Source organism: Podarcis cretensis (genome assembly GCF_951804945.1).
Source record: "Podarcis cretensis genome assembly, chromosome: 1".
In the NCBI taxonomy this organism is placed as follows: Eukaryota; Metazoa; Chordata; class Lepidosauria; order Squamata; family Lacertidae; genus Podarcis; species Podarcis cretensis.
In genome coordinates, this window is record NC_137170.1 from 50,435,137 (window position 1) to 50,458,354 (window position 23,218).

Genomic DNA, 23,218 nt, shown 5'->3' on the forward strand with positions numbered 1-23,218 from the left:
ATTTCCCCTTACTTTTTAGGAGGAAAAAAGTGAGTCTTATAGAGCAAAAAATACGGTATATTACTATCAGCATCTCGTATGGCAAATAGAAAAAGATCAAGAATGACACCTCAGGTTTAGAATACAGCATACAGAACTGAACTGGACACACCCATGCACCGGGCAGAAATTCTTCAAAACAAGGGAAGTGATTTTTTTTTAATAATTCATTTATCTAAGGAAAAATAAAACTAACACATGTCTCTATTGACCCATTTAGGACACCCTGAACTCACCTAGCAATACTGTAAATCAAGATGCACACTGAGCCAGGCAGAACAGTCCTTTCTTTCACAAGGCCTGACCTTCTGCCCTACTAAATCTATACAGATGATACCATTCTGTACTATACAGAAGCATTTTCCTGTCACCTACAACTCAAGTAATATTTCTATCATGAAATATTTCTTGAGTTGAACCAGCATCAACTACCTTTTCCCCATGACACCAACGGAAAGTGCACTGACAAACAACAAACATATTCTCAACAACACAGGAAGAATTCTGCATGGACATCTCTAGATGCTTATTAATTAGATTAGATTCTTACACTGAGTGCTACCACCATCATGCCCAAGCAGATGTAATCAACAAGCAGGCTAATTTACCTCACTATCTCAGCTGTACAGAACATGATGCCATCCACACTCTCAGAAGCAATACTGAAGTCATAATCAAAAGCATAAATGTGATATATGGCATGATCCGCAAGCAAAGCCCTTCTGCATTCTACATAAGACAAGCTAATCTCTACGCAAAATAATAAAGGTAAAGGTAAAGGTAAAGGACCCCTGACAGTGAAATCCAGTCACGAACAACTCTGGGGTTGCGGCGCTCATCTCGCTTTACTGGCCGAGGGAGCCAACGTTTGTCTGCAGACAGTTTTTCCAGGTCATGTGGCTAGCATGTGGCCAGCAAAACCAGATGGAATGGAAGTTGTTGGAGGAATAGTGATCTGTTGAGGTGTAACAGATGTGCACTGGGCAGTGGAAGGTGGATTGTGAGCACCCTAAGGAGAGCGACACTTTAAATATAATTATTATTTATTAAATTTACATACTGCCCTATACCCACAGGTCTCAGGGCAGTTCACAAGATAACATCACAATATAAAAACACAAAATACATAATCAAAACAAAAACAAACCAATGACCGCATTCATAAATCCATAAATCCCATCCAAAGTACCCAAATCAGAATGTAGTTTAAAGAGAAAATACTGTAGTTCTGTTCTACAGTTGAGTAACCATTCTAAAATACCCCTCAGTCTTTACCATAATTTCTTCTAAAGCAAATCTCCTTAATGATTATATGATAGGTAAGTGTCACACAAGGGCAGTTACAGGTTCTTCGATAGTAGTTCTACAAATACTGTAGCTACACTGCCTTCTGTAATAGTTCTATAACAGGTCCTATTAACCTTTCAATTCAAGGGTTAAACATTTATATCAAACAGCACATTACAAAGAACCTACTCATAACTAACTTTCTAAATCCTCTACACAACTCATGCCGCATGGATATTTCATTTTTAATATATCTGTAGCCCTCTTCCAGTTGCAGCTACTGATTTTGTCTGTAAAAATGTTAACTCAATAGCCTCCTTAAATGTATGATAAATTATGTGTGGAAAATACAGCTCTATCTCAAAAGTACATTTTATATACTTTTTGGAAAGGGATGCTATGGACTAAGAAAATTAACAGCAGCTAATTTTGAAGAGCAAGACACTTTGATCTTTCTAAGAATAAACTTGAGGTGTTTAGAAAATCCTGTTCTGATAGAACATATCTCCATGAACACTGTAAAATTAGGCAGAACACTAATTTTACTTTGTGCTGTGTGAAGTAGTACCTTCTTTTATCTGTCCTGAATCTTCTAACATTCAGCTTCATTGGACAATTCTGGGTTCTATTACTTTGATAAAGGGAGGAAAAAGTGCTCTGTCTACTTTCTCTACACCATGCATAGCCTCATATATTCTATTGGATCCAACCAGTACTATTTTTCTAGAAAAAGAGGTGCCACTACTCACCATGAAAGCTTCCTTTGTTCTCTCATAATGGCAATGGGGCCTTCCTGAAAGGTGACAAAACTGAGTTCTGGTGAGTTCTGGCTGAAAAAAAGCCCAGGGTCCAACCCATGCTGTTTTTCTAAACTAAAAAGAGCCTAAAATTGTAACATTTACTCACAGATGAGTTGCTCCAACCCAGGGGGGATAAAAATCAATGTGTTGTTTTTTAAAAAATAAAAATCAGATTTATATTTTTTTTAATCGGATTTTTTTTTAAAATCAGATTTTTAAAATAAAATGCTTTTGGAGGAAAAATCTTTCTAAATATAGTCTTCTATTTAAGTTACATTATAGTCCAAAGGCTATTCATCAGGAAATAAGGATTTGTTTTAAGTTTTTCATGTGTGCTAAAACTCAGTCGCGGGTGGCGCTGTGGTCTAAACCACAGAGCCTAGGGCTTGCCGATCAGAAGGTCGGTGGTTCGAATCCCCATGACAGGGTGAGCTCCCGTTGTTCGGTCCCAGCTCCTGCCCACCTAGCAGTCTGAAAGCACGTCAAAGTTCAAGCAGATAAATAGGTACCGCTCCAGTGGGAAGGTAAACAGCGTTTCTGTGTACTGCTCTAGTTTCGCCAGAAGCAGCTTAGTCATGCTGGCCACATGACCCGAAAGCTGTACACCAGCTCCCTCGGCCAGTAAAGCGAGGTGAGCGCCACAACCCCAGAGTTGTCCGTGACTGCACCTAACGGTCAGGGGTCCCTTTACCTTTAAAACTCAGTCTAAGTTAAAAAAATATATAATTTTTTAACCACATCAGTTAACAAACATGGATACATATGCTATAATGTTATTATTTTAGTTAAATAAATTGTTTAAATGGTTATTAAGGAAATGATGATTTTTCTCCTTCCAATAGAGTACAGCAGAAAAGTTGTCCAAATATAAACAGTTAACTTATTAAACCTCACCATAATTTCATAATTATCTATGTATTTTTAGTAGTATAACCAAATCAGTAATTTTTGATATAACTGTAAAAACTAGTCTGAAAATTTATTATTCCAAAAATGAAACCTTCATATGGTTGCAAATATAAAGATTATACCAGCAAGAATGAGTCTTTCTGTAAAAAAAATGATTCAAATCAAGCCTTACGACTAGTGATTTAAATCGTGATTTAAATTGATTTGATTTAAATCAAATCCACCCTGCTCCAACCCCTTGATCATTTCAGTCTGAACCTTTTCTGACACTACAATAGCCTTTTTGAGCTTAGGTGACCACAACTGTACAGAGTATTCCAAGTGTACCAAAGATTTGTATAATGCTCCATAGATTTGTATAATGGCATTGTGACAATTTTCATAACATGGGATTCATGCTTTTCACAGCTGCCACACACTGAGTCAACCTCTTCATGGAGTTATCCTCTATGATCCCAAAGTCTCATTCCTAGTTAGTCACTGCCAGTTGAGACCCTATTAGTGCATATGTGAAGTTGGAATTCTTTCCCTGATATGCATCACTTGCATACACCGAAGGCAATAATTCATTATTTGAAGTGATACAATCCTGATTTGATATTCTTTGGATTCTGAGCCAGTACTCAACAATATCAACATTTTGCCCAATCTCATCTCATCTCTTCTGTTCTCTTCTCTTCCATTTGGCACTGATCTGTGGGCTAGGACTGCCCATCTTTAGGGCTACCAAATGTCTGGATTTTCCCGGACATTACCAGGATTTCAAAGATGGAATTGACATCGTGTGTGTGTGTGTGTGTGTGTGTGTGTGTGTGTGTGTATTTCTGAAATGTGATGCCTTGTACTAGATCTTAGGCAAGTCAATCTTAAAATCTTTTAAAAAGCTCAATAACTTGTTCTGATTTGAAATATGGCAACCCTACCCATCTTGGAGCAGAATCTAAATGCAGACGTCATGTCTAGAACATGCACCCTGATTTTTGTACTTCTGATGCCCAGGCCCCAGGCCCTTGTTCCCCTTACTCTCTACTGTACAGTGGATGCTCGGCTTGCGAACGTGATCCATGTGGGATGCACGTTCACAACGTGCAGCGACGCGTCTGTACACATGCAGGTTGCGATTCGGAGCTTCTGCGCATGTGCAACCGCCGAAACCCGGAAGTAACCTGTTCCGGTACTTCCGGGTTTCAGAGGGTTCGTAACCCAAAAAAACGCAACCTGAATCATCTATAACCCAAGGTATGACTGTATGTTGTAAGCCGCCCAGAGTGACTGGGGAAACCCATCCAGATGGGTGGGGTATAAATAATAAATATAATAATAATAATCATCATTATTACTTTGTGTGACATTCAGCCTGATGATTAGTTCTGGATAACTTAAAGGTTAGCTTACTTGTGTGACATTTGGTTGCTCCTAAAAAGAGATGTTGCCAAACTATGGATTATGGAGTTTTTTCTTGTCAATCAACATGCATGTATTTATTTCCTTGTACTTATATGATGCTCTTCTCCCCAAGAAGAGCATAGAGCAGTCAACAAAATGACACAACAATAAAAAAGTCATAACTTACATATAAAACATCAGTGCCTGCAAGAAGGTTGATTACATCCCAAAGGCCTAGTTAAAAAATGCTTTCACCTTGTGCCTAAATGAGGACAATGGGGGGGGGGGAGGAAACCAACTGTCATTTGCCAACTTCGTTTTTTATTGCTTTAGCAAGTTTCAAGAAGGGTAAAACTACAACATTCCAGTCCTCAATTGTCAATAGGCTTCCACTTGGAGCAGGATCAGAGAACCTGCAGCCATTTCAGACACTGCTTGACTACAACTCCCACCATCCCCTACCTTGTGGGCTGGGGCTGATGTGTGGTCAAGATCAATAACATCTGGAGGACCAAAGAGTAAAATTTTAATGGAAACTTCTAGAAGCACATTTCTACATTTGCTTTACACACGTTTATGCCTACAATAAGCAATGGATTGCATCAACTGCCAATAAAGTTAAAAGATTAAAGGAGTAGGAGTACAGGAATAATCACCATGTTCCAAATGAGCTGGCAGTATCAAAGCCCAGTTAGTTTCCAGAAATTCAAACACACAGAATGAGCAACAGAAAGATGACACAAGTTGCTGCAAGTTGGAACTGGCCAGATTCCAAAAAAACAGAGGGAAAGTAAGAGTTAGAGATAGGCAACAGAAAGGGAAATGGCTTCAAGAACACATTAAAAACAAAACTGTGTACACTCTTATCACTTGAACCAAGTAGATATACAAATATGTGAACCCTAAGGACAATGAGATAAAGTAGAAACACCACCAGAGTTGGAGACTGATCATCCTTTATTAAATAGAAATACCTACCAATAAAAACCAACCAGTGTGCTTGACATTAAAATGAAATTAAAGCTTTAGCAGCAGCACAAAAACTCTCTGGATGATGTCACTCGCAGTGCCTTACTCTGAGGAATCTGTACCTCAGAACAAAGTTTGCGAGCCTACATCGCCAGTTAGTGCAAGCACATGAGCAGTTGGGGTGCCAGCTTGAATAAACTATTGGGGGGACAGGTAAGCCCTGACCCGCATAATCAGTTGCAAGGCATGCGCGCACACACACCATTTGAATGGCAATGCCCATCAACGTGGGGGGGGGGCAGCCACCTCAAATATTTTAGGGGGGGCAAAGGGACTTCAGCCCCTAGGAACTGGCACGTATGTGAGCAGTCATAAAGGAGTGAATTGTGACAGCAATGGGTGGGCAGGAGGGAGGGAGCAGCAGTGTTTGAGAATGGCAGTCAGCAGTGCTATTTGCAGTAAAGGTGGCTAGTTCAAAACACATGAAATGGAGGGGGTTCACAAGCTATCAGCTGAAGAGAGTGTCTTAATTCCCATCATGGACGGGTTTGTCCTGCTTATCTCCGCAACATCCTCCTTTTGTTGGGAAGCGTCTGTAGCACCCGAACAACCTGTCTTTGACTCTCACTTGTTCCCTCCCTTTTCCGGACAGGAGCGTTTCCAGGCAAACAGGAGGCAACCACAACATTCTACACTTCAACTATGCACCTAGCCTGCAAGTGTCTTCAGGAGATGGGAAAATGCAGCAAATGGATGAAGCCTTTTGGAATCCTAAACTAGAAATAGTAAAGGATTTACCTGTCTAACTTTTGTGTGCCATGTAGGTATGAGGAATTTCTGCGAGAAAGAGATGCCAACACTAAACTATTTTTGCTATTCTGCAACCAGAGACATCTGTAATTATATTTTATACTGACATTACAAACTCTTACATCAGAGGCTGAGCAGGCAAACCTGTGATATGTATGAATGTAACTTGTACTTTGACAGCAATGTGGCAGACAGTTCAACATATGAAATAATGGAAAAACTTCACCTCTAAGCCAAGAAAAACTGCATCTGATTTCCTCCCCTGCTGTGCAACTACTAAAAGCAATGGAATAAAAAGAGGTGAGAAATTTGCTCTGGAGGGTAAAGAAAAGAGGTTTCCATTTTATTCACTAAAAGGAAAAAACACTTACACCAGCACATATAAGTTATAAGTAAATCATCTACTGCAAATTGAAATAAGGCAGCAGACCTAAGCATGCTCACTTGAAAAATAACTATCAAAATCAACAGAACTTACTTTAGAAAGCATCTGTTAGGAATGAAAGCATCCAAACAGCCATTGCTTTTTCACAGATCTAGCATGTAAGACAAATATTTTTCATCATAAATGCATCCCCCCACCCCATCATGCACCCCTCTCCACATTTTTTTCTGGTGCTGCCACTGGTCTTCATTCAGATGAACAGAATATAAGGCAGGGACCACCAACATTTCAGGTTACTGGGTAACTCTGAAATGGGTGTGGGTCTCAGTCACAAAATGGCTGTCAAGGGCTCGCTCCCACATCTAAATGAGCAGGAGCGGGGGAAACAAGGCTGTTAAATGGTACAGGGGTTCTCCCTCCATCTCAAGGCACCTACATCAGCCACTAGGTGCACTCACTCATAGAGAGAAGCTCTGTTCACATTTCCTCAGTTTAGAAAATATGATGATCAGAGCTATTTTTCTAGAAAAAGAGGTGTGGAAACTCACCATGAATGCCTCCCTCGTTATCTTATAATAGCAATGGCGCCCACCGGAGAGGTGGGCAAGTCAGAGAAATAGGGGGCTGCTCAGCTGGGGAGGGCAAAACTGCTTCCTCCCTGGCGAGATGAGGCTCTGGGGTGAAACCGTCTCAGTGATTTCACCCCGATGCCTTGCAGGACTGTGGTAGGAAGCAGGGTTTTGAACATTGTGATGTACTGTCAGATCACTATGTTTGCCTGGTAATACTCTGTACACTGCTCTTTTCAATGCCTGCTGATAACATTTTTGTTTAGATAAGCCTACCCAGATATGTAGAATGTTGACATGCGTTTTAATCTGTTTTTAGTTTATCATTGATCATAATTGTTTTTGAATGTTTCAAATAATTGTTTGTAACTGTTTTCACTGATAATTTATTGCTTTATTCTTTTTGAAGGGTTTTTTTTTACAGTCAAGTAGTGTGTGTGTGTGTGTGTGTGTGTGTGTGTATAATGAAATAACATACCCTCTTATACCCTACGTATTCTCATCAGTTCAGGAACCCCTTGAACAACAATGAACCAACACACTTACTGCCATTTTAGTTCTATGTAGCCCATGCCTTCCCAAATGCCCATCGTTTTCCAACCACAGACCATAATCTATGGAATTAAAGCCCATCTGCTTACAACAGCTGCACATGACCACTAGAACATGACTTGTCCCTTGTGGATCTCTTCATTTTACCAGGAATATTGATTAAAATCCCACAGTGCCACCCCCCTGCTTCAACCTGACTACCAATGCGTTATTGCTTTGATCCTTTCAGCATTCTTCATTACACCACGCTAGTGCCCACCTGGATAAGCAACATTGGCTGACTGCCAGTTGTTTTAATAAGCTGTGGCAACCTTTCAAGAATGACTTTAATGCACACTCAAGGCAAACAGTGCAGGCCTCAGGATACTAAAGCAGGTCAGCAAACAAATTCCTATCAAAGTACATACCCAATCACAACAATCCCGCTGTTTCTTTTGGAAGTGGGAAACTTCCTGCTACTCACCTCTAAACATTTTTCTATATTTTTTGTTTTTTAGTATCTTCTCCACCATATTACTATAACTCTAATCTCCCATTTTCCAGCCTCCAGTTTCTGTTTTAAAAAATATTTCTTCATTTATTATTTTGCACATCAAATATTCAATACTAAGGGAAATTTCTCCAGACAAGGTTTTCAGCAGTGCAGTTTTCCTGACTGTTGGTCTAAAAGGCTTTCTTCATGCCTTCGTACATTTTGCAAGTGTTGCTGCTGTCAACAGTGAGTTGAATACTCTGACACAGCCTCAGTCAGGAGTAACTGGCACATCATCTGGCAATCCACTGGGCATCTCTCCTTGCTTTTCTCAGTGCAGCAAGTGTACTTTTGCAGGGCGCACACTTGAAGTTTGTAAGAGCCTCGTGCTCTGCAGCAATAACAAGCTCCATGTCCTCAATGCCATCCTCAAACCAGTCAGGGATCTACTTCTATCTTTTGCCAAAGGAGGACGTAGCTGTATTGTAGGTTGCCTCTTTGATGTAGTTCCTCCTTTTTTCAACACTGTCTCTCAATAGATATTGTTCGATGGAATCAGAGAAGCAATCCCAAAGTTCAGGTACTGCTGGCAGTATTAATTCATTGCCACACAAATTGTGTTATTGGTCAGTCCTCTTTGGCTGCAGAAGGATCTTGCTCACCACCAGAGAGTGATCAGTGTTGCAGTTGGCATTGTGATAGCTCCGTGTGACACAAACACAGTTCAGTATTCATCACCTGGTGATAATCAGGTCCAGGTGGTGCCAGTGGCCTGACCTTGGATGTCTCCACGACACTTGGTGTTGTTGTTTTAAATTTTATTTATTACATTTGGACATACGACATTAAACAGTTACATAAAATGAGAATGAAAATAAACAGTCTATGTTCAGATAAACATCTCTGATTATATTAACAAAATTTTGATAAAGTATATATATCTTATTTATTACAGATATGAAATTATGTATATGTATATGTGTATGCTTAGATTGTAACCATTAGTAAAAGGTATTTCCTATCAAAAACAATTTTAATTTTTGTCAAATTGCATTATACCATTGCTTCATAGTCAAAAATTGAAATGATTTCCATCTCTTGACAATGGTTGTTTTTGCAGCAATTAACAGATGTGTTATGAGTTATTTATTTCCAATCTGCAACATAGCATGACTATACAAATTAAGCAGAGCTAGTCCTGGAGTCATGGGAATTGTTTGCCTTGTACTTAAAGGTATTTCAGTAAATATGTTTTTTTCCAAAACCTTTCTATTTTTGGACACTCCCACCACATATGCTGATATGTCCTTATAGTGGGTCTTCCTCTCCAACACAAGGGAGAACTGTCCAGTTTTATATTAGCTAGGAATCAAGGTGTTAAGTACCAGCCATGTACAATTTTAAGGGCTCTTTCTTTTGTTGTTGCCGATATAGATTTGTATGACGCTTTAATCCACAGACTGTTCCATGTCTCCTCTTCAATTTCTAAATTCCAATTTCAATTCCCACCACCTTCTCAGATTTTGCTGAGGGCAAAATTGAACCTCAATAATAAAAAGGTAAAGGGACCCCTGACCATTAGGTCCAGTCGTGGCCGACTCTGGGGTTGCGGCACTCATCTCGCTTTACTGGCCGTTTACTTTCCCGCCGGAGCAGTACCTATTTATCTACTTGCACTTTGAGGTGCTTTTGAACTGCTAGGTGGGCAGGAGCTGGGACCAAGAAACGGGAGCTCACCCCGTCACGGGGATTTGAACCACCGACCTTCTGATTCGCAAGTCCTAGGCTCTGTGGTTTAACCCACAGCGCCACCCGCGTTCCTAACCTCAATAATAGATTTATACAAATATGATATTAATCCATTTGCCGTTGTATTTTATTTGACTATTATTTTATCATATATTGTTAATTGCCTCATGACTTCATTTTTAACCTGGAAATTTGTTTAAAATGACCTTAATTGGTAACGCATGGTATTTCTATTTCACAAATGAATTTGCATTTCCTTGAAGGTAATTGGTCATCCATTTTTGTAAAACTCTTTCAAATAATACAGTTTGTTTCCACACATCTATATTATAGGCTTTATATTTATCATTAAAAAGTACGGTGGGTCCTTATCAGAGAGATGTTGTTTGCAGATGATGCATTCTTGACAGCACACTCTGAGGAAGCTCTATAGTTTCATCAACCATTCTGCCCAAACCTTTCTATCAGCCTGACAGATACCAACATTCTGGGACAGGGCGTTTTCTGCATTCCACGCATTAGCAGCGCTGACCACATGTCTAAGGTAGTAGGCGATTTTGTCTATCTTGGCTCCACTATAACTAGCAACCTCTCAATCAATGCTGAACTGGATAAGCATACTGGCAAAGCCGGCTATGGCAATGACTCGCCTTTCCAGAAAAAAGTATGGGAGAATGTGATGCTAACGACCAATACCAAGAAGGAGGTCTAGCAACCATGCTTGTTGAGCATGCTGCTTTATGGTAGTGAGACATGGGCAACTTAAACCTGCCTCAACGCCTTCCACATGCACGCTGTGTCAGGAAGATTTTGGGCATCAAATGGCAGGACAAAGTCTCGAACGTCCCCTGTATGTTCACAGTCCTGTCTCAGCAACATCTATGCTGGCTTGGTCATGTCAACAGAATGGAAGATGGCAGGATCCCCAAGGATGTGCTCTATGGGGAGCTGGCTTCAGGCACCAGGCCCACTGACTGACCAACTCTGCATTACAAAGATGTCTGTAAATGCAACATGAAGGCTGGCAAGATTTGGAATCCCTTGCAGATGACCACAACACCTAGAGACAATCAATCAGGTTGTGTATCCCCACAGTGACCACAGGAGGAATGACCGGTAGGAGGAGCGCAGAAAGAAGAAATGGCACGGTACACCTGCATCAGCACTACCCGATGCTTTCATCTGCCATACCTGATGTCTTTTTCTGCCCCAGCTGCAACAAAACACCTCTCCTGTATCTGGAGCCACAGCTGGTGCTGAAACTCTGCGATGGTTTGACTTCACCCACGAAGGCAGACTCTTCCATTTCCATGTTAGAAATGCAGATATATAAGCTATTCACAAGATGGCTCCTGAAACATAGGTTGTGGGCGTCACAACAGAATGTTTAGTCGCTTTTTTTTAAGTTGCACGTTTGATTTGTTTTTTTGAAACACATGAACTAATGCATAGTTCACATCTGTGACACACTGTTAATAGCACATTTTTAATAGCAATTCGTAATTGGACACAACAAACACATATGGTGCTCAACCCCTGCAATAGTGGCAAAAATTAATATTTACAAAAACTGGTGTGTGTGTGTGTGTTTTATACAAGGTATTGTGCTAGCTTTGAACTTACATGTTTGGGGTTGGGAGGGAAGACAAAGTGGCACATGGAAAGCAGAAGCCAGCAATCTCACTTTGGGATCAGACGGTGATCTCATTTTGGGGTGGGGGGGAAGAGGCAAAGTGACAATGTGAATTGCCAAAACAAGGGTAATTTAAAGGACTAAAATCTCAAAGAAATACTCTGATTTAAGAAACAAAGAAGACTGAAGAAAGTTTAGCAGCATCTCCTAGAAAAAGCCCTCAATTTGAATGTAGGCTTATAAACCTGTCTGGGGACTTAACATACTGCAAGGCAAGCAATAATAATATAAACCTTCCTCTCCATCATATATATAGGTAAAAGGTAAAGGACCCCTGGATGGTTAAGTCCAGTCAAAGACAACTATGGGGTGTGGTGTTCATCTCGTTTCAGGCCGAGGGAGCCAATGTTTGTCCACAGACAGATTTCCGTGTCATATGGCAAGCATGACTAAACTGCTTCTGGTGCAATGGAACACCATGGCAGAAGCCAGAGTACAAGTAAATGCTGTTTACCTTCCCGTCACAGCGATATCTATTTATCTACTTGCATTGGTGTGCTTTTGAACTGCTAGGTTGGCAGAAGCTGGGACAGAGCAATAGGAGCTCACTTTGTTGCAGAGATTTGAACCACTATCCTTCTGATCGGCAAGCCCAAGAGACTCAGTGGTTTAGACCACAGTGCCACCCGCATCCCAGCATAGGGAGAGAGAGAGAGAATGATTTAACAAACAGCTTTCTCCAATTGGTACCCCTGAGCTATTTTGTCATTCCCATTAGTCCCAGCCAGTATAGCTAACAATTTGGGATAATCAGAGTTGCAGTTCACCAGGTCTGGAAAGGCTTATGGTACTTAGCATATGAGTCACGGTTCCCACTTGACTGACTGCTCATATGGAAACGCCATTTATGTGATTTTGCCACTTCCCTGCTACTTTCGGGAGGGAAGAAAACTTGCCCAATCTTAGGAATGAAGGGCATAGTTAAACTATACCTTCAGATTCCTGAAACTTTAGGACACATATAATAGCATTAAGATGCTCTAAATGTTATCTTCTACTCCAGTATACATGAAAGAGATACATATATTCTAGGGTTAAAATATTAGAGGGAGTTGCTTAGCAAGTTAGACAGTATCTGGCACCAAACATCTAGAAATAATAAATTATGAGATTATATGTACCTGTTTACCTGTACATTCCAATCTTACTCCTTGTACTCTGTCCAATAGAGACCCTAGACAACTAGATTAGAACTAAATGTCAAGCATAGTATTTACATTCCTGTGTCAAGATAAGATGGAGTGTTAAGAATAAGATGTAATTAAATTATGATTGGATGCATACTTGAATGTGTAATCAGTATGTGTGCGTATGTATTTAATGTGCAAATGTATCTGTTTATAAGTTTACAACTATAGTCATTTCTGTGAAGAGGAATGCCAATAGTACATTATATTGAATCCAGGGAGAAATAGAAGTTCCCAGCTTCACATCTTCAAAAATATGAAAAGTACCAAACAGCACCCCAGCTGACTCAGTATACCAAGCAGGGCTTTTGCATCCTGAACCACAAAACTGTTTCTTTTTTAAAAGGGTGTGTGTGTTGAGATTAGTTTCAAAAGTGTATGATGGAGCAAGAGAACTCTACTGGTCAAAGAAAGATGTCAGAAGTTTCACTCAAAATGCCCAGGCCCTTGGGTGCACCTAAAATGGCTTTCCAAACTGTGACTATGGAAGGCTGTAAACAAGACACACATAGGAATGCTCTGCTGGCTCAGTCCAAAGGTCCATAAAGTCCAACATCCTGTTTGCCACAATGGGAAACCAGATGCCTCTGTGAAGACCACAAGCAGTGCATGAACTAAAAGCATGGGAAGCTGTGGTCTTCCTGATGTTGCTGAACTCCCAACTCCTATTGCAATTTCCCCCTCTAATAAATACTGGGTGAGCAAGGTGGCCATACCTTAGACCAGTGATTCTCAGACAGTGAACTGGGAGCCTGGGTCCTGAGTAATTTTCAGCTGGGCCTCAACGCTACTGTCTGCTAGGTGCCTCCTCACTTGCCTGCCCCACCCCCTCCTATTGATTTGATATTAATGGAAAATTATGTTGGCAATTGCCAACGGATGATGTCAAATACTTCCTCTATCTGCCAACGTTATTGACACGCTGTGTGCCCCTGTTTTGTGAGTGATAGGCTTCTGCAATTTTCTGCCCTTTCAAATGGGCTGTGGGGTAGAAAGTTTGGGAACCCCTGGCTTAGAAAACTTTGCCATTACCTTATCTTTGCAAAGAACAAAACCACTATTGGAGTATGGATTTGACTTGAAAGAACACATTGGCAAAGTAAACATGCCATTTATTCTCCCTGTGCCCATTAAATAGGGTTGCTGCACTTGCACTGAGTATGGAAGTCCTAACTACTTACCTTCCACTAAGGGGGTGATGAAATTGACAGCAGCATGTCCTAGATTACACCAGAACTATGCCTATGATTCCTGGGTAGGAAAAAAATTAAGTAAGAGTGTTCTGGTGGAAAACACACAGTGTGGTTTTAATTGAAATCATTCCTGGCCAATGGATGCTTAAAGTAAGTGCATACAGTAGGGGTTTTTTACAGCAACTGATACCTTCTCTTATCTGAAACCAAGAGAAATTGATGATTTTTGCAGCATTATTATTGTTTTCCAATTACATGGTAGATGACCAGTCAGAATCTGAACCATATTCACATACATCAGGAAACAAGTTCCATGGCATTAATAGAACTTACTTCCAAAATCCTGCTTAAGTCTAGGCTGTAAGTTTACTAACTCAATAATTTCAGGATAGACTACATGTAGTACTCAGAGCTCCTTGGTGATGAGAAATATCTCAAGCCTTATTTCACTATTGTAGCAAATCCATCACTCAATGGTTCTAGCTATTAACTCTTATTTCCAGGCTACACTTCTGCAGCCACTGCACTGAGATCAGCTATGCCAAAAAGTTCAAAGTGATCAACATTCACAAAAAAGAGCATAGATGTTAGTAACATTTACTTTATAACCATAGTTCAAAAGTGAACAGAAAAATAAATTATAGCCATGTATTTCTAAATAACCAAACTATCACGAGACATATATTAGCCTACATTCCAACCACGTTCTATATTATAGCAGCACTGGTCAAGTAATACTACATGTTCCAGTAATTATTTGCATACCCATGAAACATTCATAAATAACCACTCACTTGAGGGCTCTTACAATAAAATTCTATACGTCTACTCAGAAGCAAGTCCCAAGTTTAATAGGCCTTGTTTCTAGGTTAAATGGGCATAAGACTGCAACCTTAAGAAACTTTAAGGAATTAGTTACAGATAGGTAGCCGTGTTGGTCTGCCATAGTCAAAACAAAAAAAAATCCTTCCAGTAGCACCTTAAAGACCAACTAAGTCAGTTCTTGGTATGAGCTTTCGTGTGCATGCACACTGTGTATCTGAAGAAGTGTGCATGCACACGAAAGCTCATACCAAGAACTGACTTAGTTGGTCTTTAAGGTGCTACTGGAAGGATTTTTTTAAGGAATTAGACAGGCCTGGGGGGGGGGGGAGTTGTGCTAAAGAAGTTGGAATATTTTTCTAGGTCCCTGAACACATTCTGGACAAGGCTTAACATAGCTAGGAGACCTGGTATTGTTGCAGTGTCTAAAGTTAACCAAACACCCTCAACCATGATAACAGCAATATACTGCACTAATCTACAGAACATTCCTACTGGTTGCCCTACAGCTGATTAATTTAATTCCCCCAAAATTTAGCAATTTAGCTCTAACCTGACAACTTTCAGAAAGCACTAAGACATTTTTTTAAAATTTGAATTGAATTGTGGGAGTAACCAAAAGGTAAGGATTTAACTTTTACATCAAATTATATTTTTAATTGTATTTTTAAATGTCTTGACAAACAATGCTATCAAAGATCACATATAAAACAGGTAGAGTTTTGTGGACAAAGCTCTTAAACACACAGGATACCTTCATACTATTCACTATAGAACTATTGTATCTGTCTCACAATGAAAGGAAAGAATAATAACATAAAAAGGTAAAGGTAAAGGTACCCCTGCCCGTACGGGCCAGTCTTGACAGACTCTGGGGTTGTGCGCCCATCTCACTTAAGAGGCCAGGGGCCAGCGCTGTCCGGAGACACTTCCGGGTCACGTGGCCAGCGTGACATCGCTGCTCTGGCCAGAGCCAGAGCCAGAGCCGCACACGGAAACGCCGTTTACCTTCCCGCTGGTAAGCGGTCCCTATTTATCTACTTGCACCCGGAGGTGCTTTCGAACTGCTAGGTTGGCAGGCGCTGGGACCGAGCAGCGGGAGCGCACCCCGCCGCAGGGATTCGAACCGCCGACCTTTCGATCGGCAAGCCCTAGGCGCTGAGGCTTTAACCCACAGCGCCACCTGCGTCCAATAATAACATACTTCAATATAATTGCTATGAAAAACCTATCAGTATTTTTAGCATTTGCCTAACCAATCAATGCAACACTTATAGTACATTAAAATATTGATGCTTATAGACTCTTTTATAAAACTTTATGAATATGAAACAACTGAAAGATGAAGAGCTCATACTAAACCAATAAACTAACTTCCAATTATTTCTAAAATGCTACATAAGAAACACAGTAGCGATGATTATACCAAATCCAGAGGAATTAAAATTGGTTCTACATCATATATTACTTTGATAATACCTACAGATTCCATCTGCAATTCTAATAAACATCCATCAAACTGGAATTATTAAATTACAGGAGGCAAAACTTAAAAAACACAGAAAACATTCAGGTTAAAATAATATGTCTTTTGAATCAGTTTCACATCTTTCTGTAGAATAGGAATTACACCAACCAGACAAATAAAGAAATCTTGCAACACTTGCAAGAAAATCATTACACTAAGACAGATTACTTTTCAAGAAGAATATATCCTGTACAACCATCGTTTGTTTTTATAATTTTTCTTAAAAATGATGAAGTCAAACAATTGGGTTTGCTTTATTCCCAAATGCAACATAAAGGCGGTCAGAACTACCATTTAATAAAGTAAACCTGGCCCCACAAAACAAAATTCAAAATGTATTTGCATATACTTCCCCCTAGACATTTATGTGACTTCTGTAAGAACCCCTGCCTCTGAGAGTATAGATAAGGAAAATATGCAAATAGGAAGGCAAAACAATTCCAGCAGTTTGAATTTCATACCTTGCCAAACCACATCTGCCATATTTAACGATCCAGTTGTCTACAATGCCGAAGCATCATTAAGATTTATGTTTTTCTTACATCAGCGGCTTCTAGAACTTTGTACACTGCCACAATATTCTTGCAAGAAAGGCTTGACAGAAGGAAAAGGAAGAGAATTTCAAGCCTAACAACTACATTCTATTGGCAGCTACTGAAGATGAAAATCAGAGGCTGGTAGTTTCAGTACCAAGAGAACAGAACAGCGCATCATCAGACTGGGATTTCCCAGTCACATTCACACTCAGGAAGGTTCCAAGTTGCTATTCATAGGCAGGCCATAGGCTCCCGCAAAATCTGGGGCAGCCAAGTACGCAGTACATGAATGCAGAACCCTTTTTTTAAAGAAGAGAGGCATTTTTATTTAATACCACAAGGCCAAAAAAAATAATACTTTGCTGTTCTATTTCTCATTCAGCTGTTTTATCTTCTCACATTCTGTAACAAGATTCCTTCAGGGGACAGAGAGTGGCTCTCGCCCAGTCTCAATTAAAAGGAATATGAAAATATGTGCAAGAAAAATCTCTAGGGTTTTCCAACTCCCACTGGCCTGCCTCCCCCTCCTACTGATCATCACACACACTTCCAATTTAATCTCACAGATCATTCAAACCCTCTAGCTTTGTCTTCAGCTATCTAAGACAGACATCTAGGCAGCCATATCACCAAAAAGAGAAATGGGAAGGGGGGAATCAAAGTTCCACACTACATACTCACTAGAGAGCTATGCCCTGGAAGAAAATTCCCAAGTGAACAGAAGGCTGGTATTGGAGATCAGCCTCCATTGGGCAACTGCCAAGATCCCAGCCCCTTAGGCACACTCACTGACACCAACCCTAAGTATCTATCTGCCTCTGAATGCCACAAGCCAAAAAAGAAAAGTCACCACACAAGATGTATTGGTTCCATGCTTCTGTGTACAGGCCACCTTCTTCCAGTGGGGCCCAAAGCAGGCAGCAAGGGGAACACTTAACCAACCTCTCTCTCCAGGTGATGGTGAGAATTGGTCCCAACACTGCTGCTCAGAGAGAGCCGGGAAACAAGTGGCAGTGGCTGCTTGGGTAGGCTGGTGAGCAAGTGGCAGTGGCAAGCAAGACTCACTGCCCCTACTCAATCACTCCTTTTCTCTAGTTGGCACAGCTGGGAGGACTGGGCCTACTGGGTTCAATTCCAATCAACACATGACCTGCCACCTCTGTTGCTTGGTCACCTGTGCACTTAAGTAACCAGGGCAACAAGCAGTCAATGCCACCCAACTCATCCCCGTTTCCTCTGGCCAATGCAATGGAACCAATTCAATCCACCACACGACAGCAGCAGCTGCTCCTTGCAGCTTCCTTTGCTTCTGTCCACCTGGTTAGGAGAGCCAGCAGCAGCCACCCAGCTCACAGAGTCGCCCTCTGGGTGGCAAGGCTGGGCCCAATCCCTTCTGCCGTGCCACCCAGAGAAAGTGTGGAGGCGTCGGTAGCGGGTCCCTGGCTGCTGCCTTCGCTGCTCACTTGCCCGCTGGAGCGGACGAGAGGTGGAGGCGGTTGGTTACGAGGCGCCGGCTGCTGCTTCTCCCTCTGGGCAGCACAGCGGGGGAGATCGGTCCCACTAGGAGAGGGGGGCTAAACGAGGGGAGGGGGGGTGACCAAGGGCATGTTACTGGTGGGGGTGGCATCCAGCGTTTGGAAACAGCCCTGCACCCATTAGCAACCCCCCTCCCTTCCCCCACGCCTCCAAATACACACACACACACACACACAGCCTCCTCCTGAATGAAAAAGACCCAGTGTGAAGAAAGGGAAAAAATGGCAAAGGAATGCCACCTCGGCCCAAGCTGAAGGCGATCCCCTCCCGCGGTGAAAGCGGAGAGGGGTGCCCAGCTCGGATTCCTCCGGGGCCTGTGGGAAGCCAAGGGGAGCACGCCGCTCCTGGCCATGCAGCCGCTTTCCCTGAGCACCTGGATCTCCCTCGGCGCCCGAGGCAAACCCAACACCGCCGCTTCTCCCTTTTTTTATCTCCCCCCCCCCCCAATCGCCTGCCTTCCTCCCTCCACGCGGGTTATTTACGGGCCAGTCCCCAGCGGGAGCGGAGAACTCGAGGCTGCGGCACTGAACAGCCTCCCGCCCGCATGCGGCAGCAACAGCAGCGCCCAATCCCACCAGCAGCAGCCTTACTCTCGCTCGCTCGCCCGCCAAGCCAGCTTTTCCCGTCCTCCCTCTCTTCCACCTCAGCCGGCGACGCCGGGAACGCTGCCGAGGCCGAGCTCGGAAGGAAGCCGGGGGTGGTGGGGGGCGAAGGGAGAGAGAGCACACACGCGAGCCGGCGAGGGGCGCTCGGGCTCCGGGTGCAGCGGCGTCGGAGCCACGGCCGGGAAAGGAGGAGGAGGCAGTGGCAATGGAGCTGGCAGCGGCACGACGGAGGCGGCGGCTGAGGGGACACCCAGCGTGGAGCGGCCTGACCGCGAGCCCCGACCCGTAGCCACCTCTGCCCCGCTTCGCGGTCGCGGTTCGTTACCTGTGAGGACCCCGACGCGGATTTGGTGGTCGTGGTTCGTTAAAATCATCCCCTCCGACGCCATGTTTCCCAGCGCAGCCACCGCACTGACAGGGAGGCGGGTGGGGGGGAAATTAGGGGGGGGGAGAAGGAGCGCGAGAGCGGGGAAGGGGGAGGAGGAGGAGGAGGGGAGAAGGGAACGCGCGGGAGGCGGAGCCAGCAGGGAGAGGGGGCGGCGCGGGGGGCGGGGCTGCGAAGCAGAAGTGCATGGAGCGGGGTGGGGAGGGGGAGGAGCCTCAGGGAAAGCGGACGAACCAGGCTCGGCGCGGGGCGGAGCCGAAAAGAACGCGGGCGAGTTCCTGGCCGGAGGAGGACTTCTCAAGTGCTGGGCTCAGGCAGCAGCAATCGAGCGCCGGGAGAGCGGGCCATGCCTTGGCTCGTTCGGTTCTGTTTCTTTTCCGCCTCCTCCATCGGATCCGATTGGGCTGCGAGGAGCGTTGGGGGAGTTCCTGCTGTACCGGTACTGGGGGAATCCGAACAGGGTGCTTTCCCCCCCTTTCTTTCCTTTCCCCGCCGCAGAAAATACCTGAATCTCGCCTGTCTTCAGAATCCCCATTGCTTCTTTTCCGTACTAAATGAAACGGCAGGGATATTCAGGGACCTGGAGCAGTCGGAACATGCCGGCATTTTCCGGCATGTACCTGCACTGCACCCACACCAACATCAGTCACCATTTTTACATCCACACGTACTTGACTGCATCACGCTGCACTGGCACATACTGCACTGCATTCATACGTGCAGGCAACTGCACGCGCACTTACTGCATTTGACGGGCAGATTCTCGCCCTCCAAACACATCGCTCAGAGACTCATTCACATTGCAACCACGTTTCCTGCTCTGTATTGTATGCACGCTCCATATGCCCAATGGGAGTTTATTGGTATGGCAGGGCGTAGAAAGGTTGTGAAATGGAAGAAGAGAAATACAGCGTACAGGTATTTGGAACAGCTAAATTCAAACCACAAGAGCTTTGGTCGTTTAATTTTGCTCATTACTGATGTATAGCACATGCAAACACACTGCGATGCATTCTCCCACATTCCATTCACATTCACTCATTGCATTGCATAACCCTGCATCACTCTGCAGGTTCACACACCTGCATTGCTTTAAAATACATACAGCAAAAACACATGACAGTACTGTACCCACTTTCACTTTCAGTGCATGTACACAGGCTTTGCAGTTGCATTGCTAAGGGCCATGATAGGAGCTTGGCAATTAATGTTAATAAACTGACAGAGTATCAAATTCACAAACCATAACACAGTTGCTCACCATAAACAAAAATATGCATACACCTGTGTTTTTCATGCATACACTCTAAAGGACCTTGTGGTGTTTTGAAAAGTTCAGTGGCATTTCATACAGCAACTTTTAAAATATTAGATTACACAGATTAATTAACTCTTCTAGTTTAATAATAGTGATAAACAGTGAGATTTCACTAGCAGATCTTCCAAATAGTGCAGAAGTCATTGATTATAAGAACCAAAAAGTATAACTACTGAAAATCATTTTAATATAACTTGTTTTGACATTAAGCTCTTCGTCAATAATTTGAACCCACTCACAGCATATATAAACAAGAAGGTATAAATAAAATACAAAAACTATAGAAGGTAAGATATTCAAAATGAAAGTCCAAACCAGAATAAAAACAAACACACATATTCAATGTAAGTTTAATCCTGGCCCTTAGAAATGCATCAAAATACAAATATTTTACTATAGGTTTCAAACAGGAACTCTACAACTGTGGAACAGTCAACAATGCACATCTCTTTGTATGAAACCATTGTGCCAAATTGGTATTTGCAGCCTAATCCTATGCATATTTACTTGGAAGTCACTCTCACTGGGTTCAAATGCAGCATACTCCCAAGTAAGTATACATGGGATCTCAGCCTTATTTATATATTCATGTGGCGCATTTTCCGCTGTTCACATGGTATTCAAAGCAGCTTACAAACAAATAAAAGTATGAGCTAGTAGTACACATAAACTAATGGAATAGTCGATGATTTTTTGGCCAAACACAGAGAATATGATAGGAGTGTGATGAGACCATGGGGAAGAGCCAGTTGGAGGCCCAAAGAATATTAGAATCAAAAATAGCACCTCAGAATTGATTCAGAAAGTTATATAGGTAGTGTAACTTTTGGAATCCTGCTGAAATACACTGGCCCGTTACGAGGCAGGATAGCACATACAACCACTGAGTTAGAAAAGACTGTGGAGGTCATCTAGTCCCTCTGATCAATGAAGGATTTGCCACCACGAGTGAAACTACAGCATCCTTGATCACTCTAAGCCTCTTGTTAAATTCACTGCTGAATTACTGTTAAAGGCGTTAACCCAGAACCTCTTCCCTGCAGTGCCCACCCCTTTGGAGTAACAAAGTCTGTTGAATCCTGCATTTTTTGTTTGGTTTTGAGTAGCTTATATATTGCCAGCTGCTTTAACCAATAAACTGATGGAAATGTTGATCAGAATCAGATGCAGCATTGACCACTTGGGAATGCCATTATAAGTCTTTCCAATCTTATGTTAATCTTACCAGTAAAATCCACTTATTTTTCTGAGGAATAGGATTCCTTCAGAGCAAATTGAATATATGACATTAACTGGGGGTGGGTTTTAAAGGCATCTTGTGGGACATTTAACAGCAGACTCCTTGTGGTATAATAATTTATTATCATAATAATTCATTATTTATACCCCTCCCATCTGGCTGCATTTCCCAGCCAGATAAATATTTATTTATTTAATTCATTATTTCATAAAATGTATATACACTGATATATATATATATATATATATATATCCCACCTTGCAAAGCTTGTTTACAAAAACATGATAGTTTGTGGGGGGAGGGGGAGTATGCTCCAAGGTTCCTACAGGGAACCAAAACAGGAAGGGGTAAAATGGAGGCAAAAGTAAGCAAGGGAAGAATGTGTATTAATTTCAGTTAGAATAATGCAGCTGGATTAGGGGAATAAGCGGAAGGCTACCTGTAAACATTGAGTTCTGAGGAAGTGCTTAAATAAGAGGCATTCCAGGAGGTAGGGTTATTTCAGGAAGTAAGAGACCTTGGGGTGGCTGAGGATGACAGGGTTCCCATAGAGGTTAATTCTTCCCATAAATGACATTTATGGGAAGAATTAACCTCTTAATCACATTTTCCTCTAAACAAAAAAGTCCCCAATGCTGTAATCTTTCCCCGTAAGGGAGTCACTCCATACCCTTGATCATTTTGGTTGGCCTTTTCTGAACCTCTTCCAGTTCTACAATCAGTTCCTTTCAGAATGATCCACTAGCATGGAATTTGCCTTTTTCACACGCTGGGTCGACATCTTCATTGAGCTTTCCACTGCGACTCCAAGGTCTCTTTTCTGCTTAGCCAGTTCAGACCCCATGACCTTATATATGACAATAAATTCTTTTGCCCTGACATGCATCACTTTACACCTTTTGCATTGAATTTAATTTGCCATATTGCCATTCATTCTGTTTGAAGAGGTCCTTTGGGGGCTTGTGACAGACAGCAGAGCCAGACCAGAGTCTGGTGATGCAGTCTGCCTGAAATTCCACCAGAGTGCTGGAACCTCTCTCTGATTGGCTGCAGAGTCAGCTAGACACAGGGAGGGGGAGAATAAAAGGAGCAGTTTCTGAGGGAGAGACCTGGAAGCTGTCTGCGGACAAACGCCAGCTCCCTCGGCCTATAGAGCAAGATGAGCGCGCAATCCCAGAGTCTTCTGCGACTGGACCTAACCTTTACCTTTACCTAAGGTTCAGGTTGAGAGATAGGGTTTGGTTTTGA

At 42.5% G+C, this 23,218-nt stretch overlaps 1 protein-coding gene across 21 annotated transcripts in view; it reads right to left on the bottom strand.

Annotated features, from left to right (window-relative positions):
- The window catches only part of GPHN (gephyrin), a 234,508-nt gene extending 214,978 nt beyond the window's left edge, over positions 1 to 19,530 (bottom strand). For 4 of the 21 annotated variants that reach the window (XM_079951138.1, XM_079951124.1, XM_079951143.1 and 1 more), the window contains exon 1: positions 19,353 to 19,527. In XM_079951138.1, coding sequence (XP_079807264.1) covers positions 19,353 to 19,416 — 64 coding nt within the window. In that variant the 5' untranslated portion in view covers positions 19,417 to 19,527. Of the gene's footprint in view, positions 1 to 19,352 lie in introns of all 21 variants that reach the window. The other 17 variants (XM_079951129.1, XM_079951128.1, XM_079951125.1 and 14 more) reach the window with 10 other exon arrangements.
- Positions 19,531 to 23,218: the final 3,688 nt, after the last annotated feature.